General features: G+C 36.0%; 1 protein-coding gene across 1 annotated transcript; it reads left to right on the top strand.

The window, feature by feature from the left end:
• Positions 1–1,317: 1,317 nt before the first annotated feature.
• pik3ip1 (phosphoinositide-3-kinase interacting protein 1) lies at positions 1,318–15,196 on the top strand. Its single transcript, XM_056457549.1, has 6 exons — positions 1,318–1,545; positions 1,862–1,975; positions 2,398–2,514; positions 7,098–7,292; positions 7,831–7,909; positions 13,800–15,196. The coding sequence occupies exons 1-6, from the start codon at positions 1,461–1,463 to the stop codon at positions 14,014–14,016; spliced, it is 807 nt and encodes a 268-aa protein (XP_056313524.1). The 5' UTR covers positions 1,318–1,460; the 3' UTR covers positions 14,017–15,196.
• Positions 15,197–15,778: the final 582 nt, after the last annotated feature.

Here is a 15,778-nt window from a genome sequence, read left to right as displayed (position 1 = left end):
TTTACAGCCTTTGCTCAACACTTTGTTGATGCACCTTTGGCAGCAATTACAGCCTCAAGTCTTTTTGAATATGATGCCACAAGCTTGTCACAACTGTCTTTGGGAATTTTTGCCCATTCTGCTTTGCAGTATCTCTCAAGCTCTATCAAGTTGGATGGGAAGCGACGGTGTACAGCCATTTTCAGATCTCTCCAGAGATGTTATCAAGATTTAGGTCTGGGCTCTGGCTGGGCCATTCAAGGACATTCACTGAGTTGTTGTGAAGCCACTCCATTGATATTTTGGCGGTGTGCTTTGGGTCATCGTCCTGCTGGAAGATGAACTGTCGCCCCAGTCTGAGGTCAAGAGCACTCTGAAGCAGGTTTTCATTCAGGATGTCTCTGTACATTGCTGCATTCATCTTTTCCTCTATCCTGACTAGTCCTCCAGTTCCTTCTGCTGAAAAACATGCCCACAGTGTGCTAGCCTTTCCTTCAGGCTGCTGTTCTGCTGCTGTAGTTTCTCTGCTTTAAAGTTTAAAGTGTTCTGCATTCAGAGATGCTCTTCTACAGACCTCAGTTGTAATCAGAGCGGGAATTTAGGTTATATCTCTTACTATCTCAAGCCAGCCTGACCATGCTCGTCTGGCTTCAACAAGGCATTTTCACTCACAGAATTAATGGCCACTGTTACCTAAAACAAGATTGGTGCAAACAAAACAACTGGCTAGCCAGCTAATCCTGCTTGGTGGAACAGGCCCCAAATCTACAAGCCTAAATGTATTAAGTTAAATGCCGGTTAGATATTTACAACTGGCCTAATTATCTAAATGATAAAATGATCAACCCTTAATCCTCAATGGTAAAAATCCCAAATGTGACTTTTTCCCAAAAGGGAAAACCACCAACAATTAGGAATGCATGATTATATGGTGTCATGGCTTTGCAATTGTTGCATTTTTGAAAAATTCCAAAGTATTTTCCCAAAATATGTGTCAAAATAAGATTTGACACCAAAATCATTCTTTTGCTGAAAGCCAAAAAAGGTTGTGGTCAAATTAAGCCTTGAAATCCTCCCCCAATGGATAAAAACATCTCCAACATCACACAATGGGCAATCTTTATAATATCAAATATATTATTACCAATTTGTGTAAAAATATATACAAGCACATCAGAATGTCTGCTGGAACATTCTGGTCATTTAGTCCACGTATCGTTCATTGATTCACATGTACTGTGTGCATCATCATATTAAGAGAAGCTGCTGTTTCTAGGACCCGGAGGAGGCGGAGTCTCTGCAAAAGGGAGTTTCTGTGATCAGTCACATACAGGCTGAGGCTGTTTACCACTCACAACCCAAAACAACAGCACGACTGCAGTGTTTGGAGAGCAGTGTGGCTCGATTCACCACAGGCTCGTCCAATAAAACAGGTCGCTTTTTAACGCTATTTGTCATAAAAATAGCTGTTTTTGCTCTTCATGAGACAAATGAAAATGTATGGACAACTGTACTTTGTGCTCCTGCTGAGCGTTGGTTTGGTGGACTGCATGTCTGTTGTTAAAGGTAAGACCGCATTTCGGTTTGTTGCACTAAGTTGTTTATTATATTTTTTTTGTTTTTGGAGAAAAAAAAGTTTTATTTTGATTTGGTTCAACGAGTCGATGCACGAGTGACGAGGGTATATTTTCCTATGCATCGGTGTTTTACACGGTCGTTCGGTAGCGTTTCAGAATATCAATAACAATATTTTATCGGGATACAAAAATATTGTTATTATTAATTGTATATGCTGAATTTGCTTTTATTCAAACTCGAGAATTTTATAATTCGCGTATTCTAAACGGATCTGATCAGTTGAAGTTTGTTTTTTTCTTCTCAGAGTGTATCACAAATAATGGAGAGGACTATAGAGGAACTCAACAGAAGACATCTTCAGGGAGCACGTGCCTCAGTTGGAGGAGTCTAAACCTGAAGTTTAAAGACTCACAGACGGGTAACTTGTGTTTCTTCTTTTAATTAGCATTTTGTTATATCAAATTAAACTCTTTCAAAACAACAACATTTCACAGTGTAATCATATTTGGTGAAATCAAGATACGCTAAGTACATTTGTGCATACTTACAGATTGCATCCCTTCATTAGAGAGTGCATAATGCAAACTTGTCAATGTTGATGCTGATTATAGATTTAGTACTTTATGGTTATGTATGACGTGGGCATGCTGCCCAGATGATACTATGAGCCCTAACTCAGAAAAGCTGAGCAATCACTATTCTCTAATCCACACCAGGGCATTTCTCTGGGTGTGCATGTGGGAACACGAAGTACAACTCAAACACAAACATTGTTTTAAGGAAATTAAAAAATTTTTTTGTTAATTATTAAAATTTATTTGATTATTTCTTTTCCAATAGGTGTTGGAGATCACAATTTCTGTCGTAATCCAGATGGTTCAGATAAACCCTGGTGCTATGTCTCCGGGTCCAGTGGAGAAACCAGAAAAGAAGCATGCGATATTAGGATGTGCCAAGGTAGTCATGTTTATTTTTTGATATCAAACTGTGTTGTATGTGTTTTGGTTCACAGTCTAGCTCACCTCAAACTGATTTTAAATTCACAAGATGTGATCATAAAAGGACAGAATCTTCAATCATGCTTGTTTTTTCTTATCAAAGCTACATCACCTAATATAGTTGATACAATATTTTTCATTTTGCAGTAGATGTATGATTTTAGTTAGCTGTTTTGATTCCTTTAAACATTTTATAAAGTCTTTAGTTCATAAAAACCCAATCACATGTGCAGCCCAGCACAGTGTTTTTTAATTAATTAATAATTTATTTATTTTTTTGCAAAAGATATCTGTTTTAAAGCCATTTTTGGGGATCTTTAAGTTCAGTCTTAAAAATGACATTATGCAAAAAGAAGAAAATATAAAATTTTCTTTTTTGGTCTAGACCAAAAGAACCGAATAACAACTATTAACACCTTAAATTAAGATATTTTAAAAAGAAAATTAGCATTACAATGCACTTAGTGTTTTGGGGGAAGATCAACACGGCATTGGATGTGATTTTGGTTTATGAAAGTGATTTATTTAACTCGTGTCTTTCTCTGGTATTTCACAACTGGGTCTTACTAACGTGTTATTCTGTTTCTCACACTTTAAGTCGTACAGTTTTCCAAGAATCTGGTGGGAGTGCATTTAAAAATATTTGTGCAAAACAGCTGCTTTTTGTGGGAAACAGAAATCCGCTGCAAGGCGCCCTTTAGAGAGTGAACTGGGCCAGCACCAAATATTTTAATGCATTCACTTTTCCCTGAGTTTACTTTAAAACTTCTTGTGATATTAATCATCATTTAATGGTGCAATTGTCAATGATTTAATGAATGAAGTGTTCGCTTCTTCAGAGAAACTTTTTTTTTTTGTTTGTTTTAAACCTGTTGATCAATTTTAATCAGCATGTTATCAGCTTGCTGAAAGGCCAGATAAAGTTGAACAATAACACAAGTCTAGACTCATCATCCTTGAGTTTTCTTCAGGACAGACAAAGGAACAAAACACGGAAACTTGTTCTGCAGCTGTTGAGAAGTTAAAAGCCTGCCCCTCTGGGGTTCTGGTTGGCTGCGAGAAACATGGTCACCATGGCGACAGCTACTGATTGGCTGTCTGAGCTGTGACCGCATGTTCTTTAACTTTGCCCAAATGTGTAAACAACTTTTTCAGAGTAGAGGGTGGTGGAAAAACTCTAGAGGGCTGCAAGACTTACTGCATGAGGAGCACATGCTAAAGTCCTTAGCTGTGAATTCTTCCTATGGGACCTCTGAAACATCCTGTCCGCCTGATGTCCTATTTAAATAAAAATAGACAAACTTTTTCTCATTACGTGTGGAGAGAGCTAAATGTTCTATTTTTGTAGTGAGTGTAGTATAGGCTTTAGTTTTGTTCGCAGTAACAGAATCACACTATTATTTCTATTATAAGATGTTTTCTTGTTTATTCTTTTTATTTTTAGAGCTAGTTTTTGTCTTCAAATCTCTCCATATTTTAGATGTATTAAAGTTAGCATGAAATTAAAACTTTACCCTATTAAAAATAGATGTTATTGATCTTATCAATTCATCCATTCTTTTTTTTTTTTTTTAATTAAAACACTAATTCAGTGAAAAAACAGACGTCTTTTTGGTAAGGTGTGCTCCAAGTACTTTGTATGAATCTTCCCCTTTCTGCAAGCTTGCATTCAGATCTACTTCCTTTCAATCCAGTTATATATATTTTTAATCATCAGTTTCTATCCTGTCACAATATGAAACAGAATTTCTGTCACTCCTAATCTTTCAATTATGTTTCTTTTCAATGGGTTGAAGTTTTAAAGAAAGACTGTTGAAATCCAAAAAAGAAATCCACTAATTGTTTTACTTTTTTCTATTGAGGAGCCATGTGCACCCACTGGCAGATCAAATCTGCCGCTGACATTGTTGGATGTTATATATGTATAAAATATGTAATATATCAACATCGTCAAAAAAAAAAAAAATATATATATATATATATATGTATACTGCAAATGAGAAATAAATGACATTAAGGAATCAAATCAGACAGTATTCTTACACAGTATTCTTATACAGACGTTTCTTACGCTGTACAAATATTTTGCAGCAGTTTAGATGTGATTTTGTCCTCTCTGAGTATATAGAAAAGTTTATCTCAGTCATTTAGATCAAAGAATTAATTATATGATGTTTCTCTCGGTCGTGTGGCTGCGCACATGCTGTCAGCTGCAAAGCCAAGCAAACGTAAATCAGGCTTAAGATAAAAATGTAATGCAAAAATGCATACAATTAATGACGCTTTTAGAAAGCGAAACCAAAAGCTGAATTCCAGACATTTTAGGAGATTTAGGAAACCCTGACAGACGCATTTTTGCGTCTCTGTCGTCTTTTGCCAAGTGCCAAAAAGATGCATCTCTGGCCCCACTAATGCTTTTTAGTTTTAAAACGGCGTTTTAGAATGAAAACAATCCTTGTCCACACTGCTGTTTCAGCCAGCGTTTCTGTACAACTCTCTTTCCACCATTACACCGCTGGAAATGCACATTACGTGGCCACACACACACACACTCTGGCATGCACTGCAGCGTGCTTTGAGCACATCTACCCAAATGGGAGCTGTGCACGTCGGACTGTTCATAAAGGATCTACTGCTGGATCTAATCTCACTATATTTGTTAAAAGTGATATTTAATTCATCTTGTTGTCTCTATCTAACGACATATTTCCAGACTTTGGTCTTTTGAATCTATTACTTGTTCTCAGGTAACGTGTTTTGGCTGAGCGCAAAGATAAGTTAGGTTAATATATTAATTAATGTGACCACGTTTACTGATTCTGCACATTTGACTGATTGCTTGCCTTTATTTCTTATAATGTAGAAACTTATTGAATGTTATACTTTTATAATGGCCATTATTGATTATTAAAACTGATATTCAGCAAAAGAGAGGGTATGTTTCATATTTAAATGAAAGGAGGCAGTAATGTTATAGGCTCTGTTTTGTTATGCATGAAGTGAAGATGATGGTCATGTAAATATGTAGCTACATGATGCCTTTAACATTTTTGTCTGTTAAGTTAATATCAAGATAAAAATAAATATTTACTTATATCATGTTTTTCATTTTATTGTTAAGATTGGTGATGTGATGGGTGATGTGAAGGTTATAAAGTACACTGTTCCCTTTGAAGATTTACCCAATGTGTCCTCGGGAGTGTGTTGTTTTATATCAAATTTGCGAAGTCTGAACTTATAAGGAGAGGATGCAAGACTAAACTGCGACTTAATATTGAGGAAAAATATTGAGGAAATTCTGTGTGTTCGTAATCTGATGTTTGCAGATTACAAACTGTATTGCAGGGGTAACACTGCAGACGTGGTTAAGAATTTATTTACCCCAGGTTAAAAGCAATGCTAACCCCACTTTTAATATAACAAGTGTGAAAGATTACTTTAATTCAATAAATCTTTATTTGTATAGCGCTTTTCGATGTAAATCATGTTAAAGCAACTTACCATAGAAGTTCTAGTAAATTGAAATGGTGTCAGTCCAGTTTTCCGAGTTGATGTTCAGTTTAGTTTAGTGCAGTCTGGTTTAATTTTCACTGCCTAAAGTCCAAACACTGAAGAGCAAATCCATTGATGCACAGCTCCACAAGTCCCAAACCAAGCAAGCCAGTGGCGACAGCGGCGAGGAACAAACTTCACCAACTGACGAAAGTGAAGGAAGGAAAACTTAGAGAGAAACCAGGCTCAGTTGGGCACAACCATTTCTCCTCTGGCCAAACTTCTTGTGCAGAGCTGCCGTCTAGGTGCTGAGGGCTGAAAAACCCTGGACATTCATAGTGGAGAAGTTGCAGGTGGGAGAGGTCACTGGCTGGAGTACAGGCTGACCCACGTGATCAGTGTGGAGACTCATCTGACACTGGGGTCTTTCAAGGATCAGTCTCATGCTCTCCACTCCTCCATGTTCACCATAGCATCTGCTCAGGATACGTCCTGGTCCAGGATTATGGAAACCTCGAGAATAATAAAAACAGACTAACATAAGCGTAGATGCCGTTTATGCCAAATTATGATGTCTTTTAGAAAGTGTTTCCGGCTCCCGTTGCCCTAAATAATGCAGACTAACAATGCTTTAGAGGATTTGGTGTATGCTAATGCAAAGAGATGTGTCTTTAATCTAATTTTAAACTGACAGAGTGTGTACCCGGGGTTAAAATGGTATTTTAAATAATAATACCTAGTAAAACCGAGGGTCAGGTTTTTAACTCTTTATTGGTTGAAGGACCATGTATTGTAACTTCATAGACACTGATTACAATATGTTTTAGGACATTAAAGTTCAAAAGTCTTGTAATAACCCCCAGCAACACTACAGGGTTTTTCAATGAGTATTTCAAAGAGTGCAAAGGGGTTTAAAAGCCCTATCATGACTTTAATGTTTTAAAATGGCAAAATCCCTAAGAAAAACATTTAAGTATTGTAGTAAAGACATGGATAGTGGACTAAATTGTCAGCTGCAAATTAAAAACTATGTGTTCTGTCACTCTGCAGACCAAAACGCCACTGAAGCGCCTGCTCCAGAAGAGTCTGTCCCCACTCAGGGACTCACCCCAAGAATGGTGGAGACGTTCGAGCCTGCAAACTCCTTCCCCTCGCAGGTGGAGGGTGCGGCGGTGCAGCCCGTGAAAGGGGTCCGCCAGCAGGTCAGGAGTGGACCCAAGAAGAAGAAAGACCTTGGGACTCTTGGTAGGTCTTGGGTTAAAATGACTATAACCTAGGGCTGCACAATATATCGTTTGAACATCGATATCACAATGTGTGTATCCGCTGTAGTCACATCGCAGGATTAGATTATTTGTTAAAGATATTATTATTTTCAAATAATTAATACAATGATGACCATGTTATATAATGTTTGCTTGTTGAATTTCTGTACCTGAATACTATTAGACTCTCCAGAAAACCATCAAGCACTGTTTGTTTCACTTTTATTTCCAAGGGCTTGTAATTTATTTTAATGTATGCAAACTCACTGCATAGAAAAGACTTGGTCATCCCAATCCATCTAAATGAATGAAATCTTTAAAATGGAGCTATTCAATTTATCTGGTGAAATTATATTCATAACCGCAATATATAGCATAGGAGAATAATATATTGCAATGTCAGATTTTTTCCAATATCGTGCAGCCCTACTATAACAATATTGTGCAGTCCTACTCAAAATAAATCTAAGAAACTGAGGAGTTCATGCTTAAATTGGTTGACTTTCCTACATTGTCAGGTTATGTTCTCGCTGTCTTCATGATGGCCATTATCATCCTACTTGGAGGAGGCATCACGATGGGATACTTCTATAAACGGTCAGTACATAACCAGAAACACAATGTCCCTTTATTGAGTACACTTTTGACGATTAAGATTGAAGATCTTACTACAAAGTCCAGTTAAAAAAAGCATTTCACTTCTTCAGAGCAAAGATGCTCAGTGAGAGGAGATGTTTGTAATTTACTTCTTGTGCAGTTCAAAATAGTTGTAGGTTCTTTGTTGGCAAAGAGCCCAGTTGTTTGAGTTTAATCTAGATTGTATTTTGCTGGTTTACTTATGGCATTTGCACTATCTATATCTATATTGAAACCAAGATAATTGATGTCATTGGGTTTGATGCATGCTTTCAAGGTTCTAAAATGTCATGCTGGATGTCGAGTGTCAACATGGATGGGCTTTAGCTGGAAACACAAACCATGTTCTTATTACATCAGTGCTGGTTTCACTTTAATGCCATTAGACACATGAGAGAGATGGTTGGTGGGTGTAGATATTGGAGGCATCTTGACTGTCTATATTTAGGTGGTTGTTTTGATGTCTAGAAGTAGGTGTTGCATTTAGGAAGGAACAGACGGACTTTGAAAGCTGATATTCAGAGAAATCGACTGTTTTGTACATTTCTAATCAGAATGTGCTCAAACCCATCTTGAACAGAATGTTCTTCAGATGCAGGTTAATAAGCAAGCCATCAAATTTGAAGCTTTCACTCTTGAGGTTTCAACTTTTGATGGTCTTGATCATATTTCACTGTAGATTTTGATGAAAAAAAATGTATATTTAGTATAACATAATCTATTGGAGTAATAATTAGTCATTGGACAGTGTGATGTTTTAATAATATTTTAAAAATGTGTATAGTTTTAGTTTAGACTTCTTTTTTTGCAGTCAAAATAAATGTTTTAATTGGTTGTGATTTTAAAAATCAGGGCTATTCCACAAGAAAAATAAACTGATTATAGATATCTTTTTGTGGTCTAATAAAATGGTTACTTGACCCAAAAATGACAATTCTGTTATTAATTACTCATGCTCCTGCCTTTCATATTTTGAGCAGAAATTAAGATATTTTAGATGAAATCCAGGAGCTCATTTAGGGGTCAGTAAGATTTAAAAGCAAACAGTACTTAAATTCAGCAAAGATGAATTTAACTCAGAATATATTAATTAAGTGACTAAATAGACTTTTACTTTTGTATTTTTTAATCATAATTTAACATAAACAAAAATATTAATAACAATTTAACTAATGAACATTTAGTATTAGTACTTTTTTTGCAACTATTTAATCTACCGCTAATAAAATAACAGAAACTACGACATCGGTATTGACCTTCATCTTGAAGAAAATGTTCTTCAGATGCAGGTTTATAAGCAAACCATCAAATTTGAAGGTTTCACTCTTGAGGTTTCAACTTTTGATGGTCTTGATTATATTTCACTGGAGATATTGATGAAAAAATGTATATTTAGTATAAAACAATCAATTGGAGTGATAATTAGTCATTAGACAGTGTGATATTTTAATAAGATTTTTAAAAATCATTTTTTTTGGCAGTCAAAATAAATGTTTTAATTGGTTGTGATTAGAAAACCAAGGCTATTCCACAAAACACTGCTTTTCTAACTTGTTTGAAGTTAAAACAACGGTGTTATGTTGTTTGTTGACAATTGATATAAACCTGTGTGTTAAACAATTGTTATTTTATGCTCAAAATCCCTGATATTTTTATTGTATATGTTACAGAAATATCATCAATAGTTTGCAGAAGAACAAAAATGATTTACTTCAACAACTATAAATTGGAGTTTATATTTTTAATTATGTATTGATATATGACATGGTCTTGATGGTTCACGCATGCTTTACCTTTTAATGCCTCTAAATAGATCACAGTAATCATCTGAATCTAGATCTGCAATCTGAGCAATTTCTCATCTCTATCTTGTAAGCAGTTTGGCAGGACACCCAGTATTTTTGCTCATTGAGTATTCGTGCGTCAGCTGATTATGTCGCTCATGTCATCGTCTTTCTAGCGACTCATTGGCTCAGTATTAATAAGCAGGCAGGATGCTGGTCAGAGAGGAGGGTAGAAGGACAAAGTCACTCGAATGAAACGTTATGGTGTCACAGCACATGGGTCTCCTCAAGCCATCAATTTACTTTGTGCCAGATTGCTTGTGTAACTTCATGAAGAGAAATTAAGCTGGGACCAGTAAGTTCAGTTCAGTCTACTGTAGACACACGGGTAGGGAAGTGTAGGAGGATTGCATAACCTGCTGCAGATCTGCTGTGCACTGTGTGAATGGATGAAATGGAGAGATGGAGTGAAAGGAAGTGACTGCATAATACTGGGAGTATATGCGATATGCAAGGATTATTGCAATAATGTCTTGTGAATCCTGTGAATTATCATATTGCTAGAGAAATAAACCGATTATAGATATTTTTATGATCCAATTAAATGCTTACTTCACCCAAAAATGAAAATTGTGTTATGAATTACTCCTAATCATGCCCTGAGACCTTTTTTCATGTTAATAACAGAAATTAAGATATTTTAGATGAAATCCTGGAGCTCTCTTACCATATACAGCAAGGGACCTGAGACATTTAAAGTCCATAAAAGTAACCCTAAACAATGTAAGCACCTTCCATGTGGCTTCAGTTGTACTACTGTGTTTGTACTTTGTTTGACAGACAATGGTACTGTGTATCAACAATAGGCTGATATATTGCAGAAAGCTGAGGCCTATGACAATTTCAAAGACAATATTTGGTTCATTTTACATAATTGTAGACCCATTACATGTTTTAATTTATTATAATGTAATTTATTGTTAAATAAAATAGCATTATATTTATTATTATTATTATTATTATTATTATTATTATTATTATTATTATTATTATTATTAAAAATAATACCATAATTAATAATAATAATAATAATAATAACTAAATTAATATTCCAAGCTTTAGCTGTACACATTGTAGATGATTGTTGACCTATTCACTATTTCACATAAATCAGAATGACAAAAATCTATTATTTCGCTTTGTTTGCATATCCAATTAACATGGGTCAGGGTTTAAAGATAGTACGTCCTCGTTTTATTGATCCGATTTGGATAAATAGCCTATGTATGCCACACACAAATGCTTGGAATTTAAGTTAAATTTAACTACAAGTAGATCGCCTGTTTGTTCTGAAGTCTTTCAGATGGTTAAATCACTCATTTATTGCAAACTATTGAGATATCTATATTGCGAAATGCACATTTGCAATATTTTGATAATTTCAAAGCATTGTGCAGCCCCAGTTCATTATTATGACCTTTCTCCAGTATTTATCCCCCATTGTTTCGACCGCTTCTAGGAATTGGAGAGTGATCCTTGAAATCTGTCTCCTCCTTGGCAGCCAGTGATGAATTAGATCTGGTCCTCTCCATCTGCAGTCACTCATTTATATCTTGGTGCTAAAAATAGGGGCAAATCCCTCCTTCTGTCTGTAGTGCGTCACTGGTAAATTTATATTTCGGTCTAGCTCAAATAGATACGTATTGGAAATGGAAATAATCTTCAGATTATTCAGAGGAAATGAAGTGGAAGCACGACATAAGTTATTCATTATGATTATGTAATTCAGAAAGATTTTTGAATCTGTGCTGCAGAGACGGAGCGTGTGAGTTTGGAGAACTCTTTTAAATATCCAGAGCTTAATGGCAGCAGAGAAAATCATTGAAATGTCAAAAATCTGGATCTTAAAAAGTGCTGTCATCTTGTCATTAAAGATCTTTAATCATTTTTGTAACCATTTATTTTGCACTCAACCATGTCTGTTTATTTAAGTTGAATTAAAGTTGTACTGTATAGGGTTTATGGTATTTTTGTAAATTAAATATTGAGTTAATTACCAAATATCAGTTAATGAATCTGGTATGGCTATAAACTGAATTGCAACAACAATCAAAGATCATTAGAATAAAACATACAGTTCTGGAAAAAAGTAATGATAATACTGCTACTACTACATAGTCAGTATTGGACTACTAGATTTGCTATCAATAGGTGTGTATTTTGCACCCCATGGGGTGGTTGCAGGACAATGAGGGGGTCGCTTGGTGATTTTCAAAAATCAAATTTATTTTATTAAGCTATTAGAATTATTATATTTTATCCATAACCTACTGAAGAACAAAAATTGTAGGTAATAGTTACATTAAAATACAACATGCAAATAAAGCATGTCAAAGCCATCAGGTTTTCAATTTTTATTTATTTATTTTCCAGGGATGATTGCATTATATTTAAGACACAGCCATAGCATAAGATAAAGCAGATTGATTATATGGCACCATGTAAACTTTCTGACACCTTTACGACACTCGGGTACATTAAAAATAAATATAGGCCACAACTGAACATGGAGGATGATCTCTGAGCGGCGTTTTCCAAAATTAAACCAAGAATACACTTCTAAGGGGCCTTTTGTGTGTGCCGTTGTGTGCAAATTTTATATATTCATAGCTACCTCAAAGGATATTTGGGGTCGCAAGTCACTGGCATTGTTAATTTAACAGTCGCTGGCTGAAAAGTTTGGAAATCTTTGATTTGGACTACTGACACCACGTCTTCAAATTTTCAAAAAGTACATTATCATTTAGAGTATTATTTGCACAGAATAGCAATTGGTCAATCTTAAATATTCCATGTTTTTCCAATAATCACTGGGGAGAAATCCAAATTTTAAGGTCAAAAGTTAAAGGTCCAATATTTATGGTCTTTGACATCCAGAGGATTATAATCTAATGTTTTATTAATTAAGTTTTTTTGAATAGTTAAAAACATGAACAATATATTTTTTTCAAAAAGAATTAAAGAACAAAAAGATTTTTATTGGATTTTTATTTTTGCCTTCACAAGCAAATTCCCATTTTACTGATGGACACCAAACCCATACAACCAACCACCAGATTCCAGCATGTATTTCTCAGACATTTCACAACCTGACAAACTACATTTCTAAAGGAGCACTGAACAGCAACGACAGATGCTGACAGGAGTAACACACTTATCCAAAACAATTCAAGCTCTTGCTCTTAGTCAGTGTTTGTAGGCAATCTACCTTTAGGCTGCTTTCTATTATTTGAACTCCTGACAAGTGACACAAAAATGGCTTAAATATTGACATGTGATGCACATTATTACATTACAATCAGAATCCCCCAATGACCTTCTTTCATATGAGACATTTAAAGTCCAGAAAAGGAACTTAAAAACAATCTCAGAATTTATACTATGGTTGTGTTGATAGACGATAGTATTGTGCATTGACAATAGGCAGAGATATCCCGAGAGCTGAGGCCTATGACAATTTCAAATACATCAAGAATATTTGGTTCATTTTGCATGAATGTAGACCTATTACATGTATGACTTGTTATCATTATTATTATTATTATTATTATTATTCAATTATCATTAATCATAAATTAGCCAAAATTAATATGCCCAGTCTTAGCTGTACACTGTAATTAAAGATGACTACAGACCTATATTCACAATTTGTCTCTTTTTGCATATACAATTTATATGAGTCAGGCTTCAAAGATAGTACGTGCTTATTTATTACAATACAATCAGAATCAGAAAGAGTTAAGATGTTGAGTATACAGTGGACTGTACAACAAGTATAAAATTTCTTATGAGCAGTTTTTGAAGGGGACACAAATAATACAGCGCTCATTTAGAAAGTACAGCTAAACTATATGCTAACTGTGGCCGTTAAAGTTATCGTTATGCCAAGTCGTCCACTCCATCTTCCCCGGGATTTATGCTCATGGTGCAGTCCTAATATCTATGCATATAAAACATTTTCAATAAAGTGATCTGATCAACAAAATGTTTTTATTTTTTCTTTGTAGGGGTCGTGACCTCAAGAAACAGCATGAGCAGCGGGTTTATGAGCGTGAAATGCATCGGATCACACTTCCTCTCTCTGCGTTCGCCAACCCCACCTGTGAACTGGTGGACGAGAACACCATTGTCATAACAGCTGAACCCAACAACCAGACCCCCACTCAGGAGCCTGTGGAAGGGGCCGATCCCCTGATGGGGTCAGCGGGGACCCCCGGAGCCTGATGGAGGAGTCCAATGCGAGCCCCTAGATTAGAGGCTAGTTAAGACGTGTGTATGCAGAATCTCAGAGGACCAAACCCTCATCCACCTTCCTCTGCCTGTCGTCTCTTTTCTCTTTACCTAGACTTTACAGCACGGTTTGATGGTAAAGGTGGGGTATGTGCCCTGAGAGAGTGGTGGAATTTTGATTTCATCCCAGACTTGGCCCTTATTTCCTTAATGAAGCTGTTGGGGGAAGTAGGGCACGCGGGGATACACAACAATGATGGTTTTGTATAAATATGCATGCCAGAGATTTACCTGCAGAAACATTGCAAGTGTATTTTGTGCATATCATCACAGGGCATGAATACTTCCCTTTTGACAAACTCCAAAAGAGAGGCCGACAGTCTTGCTAACTGCTTCATGTCCTTTTACGAAGGCTTGATGGATCGGATAATGGGACGTTGCCGTGTTTCGAAAGAGAAGACAGTCCATTGTTATCTTTTCTGCATTTGTTTTTGTTCTTAATGCACTAGGGTGGAGAGTTGAAACTGAATACGTTGCTCTGCAGCTGGGCTGTTCACTCCATAGAGAGCTTTGGTTTGCATCTAGAGCTTTGCCTCTGATGGCTCTTTCCAGAAATCCATACTCATTAGGCAGATCATGTGGCCTGAGATTGAGAGTCGAGCTAGGTGAAGGCTTTGACTAAATGAAAAGAATGCTTTCCGCGGATCTTGCCTTAGTAAATTATGTGTGAATGTATTATTGCTTCTGTGGCCACAATCTGATAGATGAACGAGAGAGCGCTGTCGTGACTTCAGAAAACCAATCGGAATATGGGTTTGATTGAGTAGGCTCTGGTTACGTTTACTGTATCAATGTTCAATTGTTCCTGACCATGCAGATGGGCTTATTAGGATGATGGGGATTGAAGAATGAGCCCCTGAGAAATGGATCTTGTGAGAATTGGGTTTTATTCCATTAAAGCAAGAGAATCTGAAGAAGGATGACTATCAGAATTATGTAATAAGGATTGTACGGTCTGAAAGGGGACTGATATATATATTTTTTCTTTCTTTTTACTTTGGATGTATGAATTGGTTTTCCCATTGTTCATTGGATTGTACAACTGCTTAAGGTTAAAGAAATGATTATTTTGGGCAGATTGTACTGCTATGAAATAAAGTCAGTTTGAAGAAAATACGTTTGTCCTGTTTTGACATGTTCATGTGGTATTTTTTTCAAGACAAGTTCATGGTATGTTCTGTGTGTCATTTAGTAGCTGTATTTATGGGAGTAAAGGGATAAAGCAGATCAGCTTTTGATGCGTAACGAAGCTTAGAATCCCACCCTACAGTTTCTTTTCTTTTTTTGGAGCATTGTTTTAATTCCCTCTCTCTTGGTTAAAAATTGCGGCAGTTTGATATTTAATCTGTTTTTAAAGGAGTAACACTAATAATAAAACTGTATTTTTTGGTTAAACTCAATTCCCAGGTGACTTCAATTACCTCAGCGTCCAAGACACGCCACTTAGGATCACGTAATCACAAACAGGACAGCTACGTCTTTGAAGTGACCATGCTAAAGGCTGCTTTCTGATGGGATTCAGTTGCAAACTTAGCTTAATAAAGATTCGAGTCCATATTTCGTGAAAATCCTGTTCGGAGTCCAAGTTCGGAGTTTCTGCTGAACGTTCTATGAGGATACTAGTCTTGAGGACCAGGTTTGGGAATCAATTCACTATTAAATTATTGGACTTCCATTTTTGCCCTGTTCTTTAACA

This window comes from Danio aesculapii, chromosome 5 (assembly GCF_903798145.1).
Source record: "Danio aesculapii chromosome 5, fDanAes4.1, whole genome shotgun sequence".
Lineage (NCBI taxonomy): Eukaryota > Metazoa > Chordata > Actinopteri > Cypriniformes > Danionidae > Danio > Danio aesculapii.
Note: the sequence above shows the minus strand (reverse complement) of the source record. Positions and strands in the feature narration are given on the sequence as shown.

What these genes read in the sequence shown, in the direction of transcription:
- pik3ip1 (XM_056457549.1), top strand. Translation starts at nt 1,461, where the DNA reads ATGAGACAAATGAAAATGTATGGACAACTGTACTTTGTGCTCCTGCTG. An exon ending in GTTTAAAGACTCACAGACGG is followed by an intron (nt 1,976 to 2,397) that starts GTAACTTGTGTT and finishes CTTTTCCAATAG; the next exon opens with GTGTTGGAGATCACAATTTC. An exon ending in CGATATTAGGATGTGCCAAG is followed by an intron (nt 2,515 to 7,097) that starts GTAGTCATGTTT and finishes GTCACTCTGCAG; the next exon opens with ACCAAAACGCCACTGAAGCG.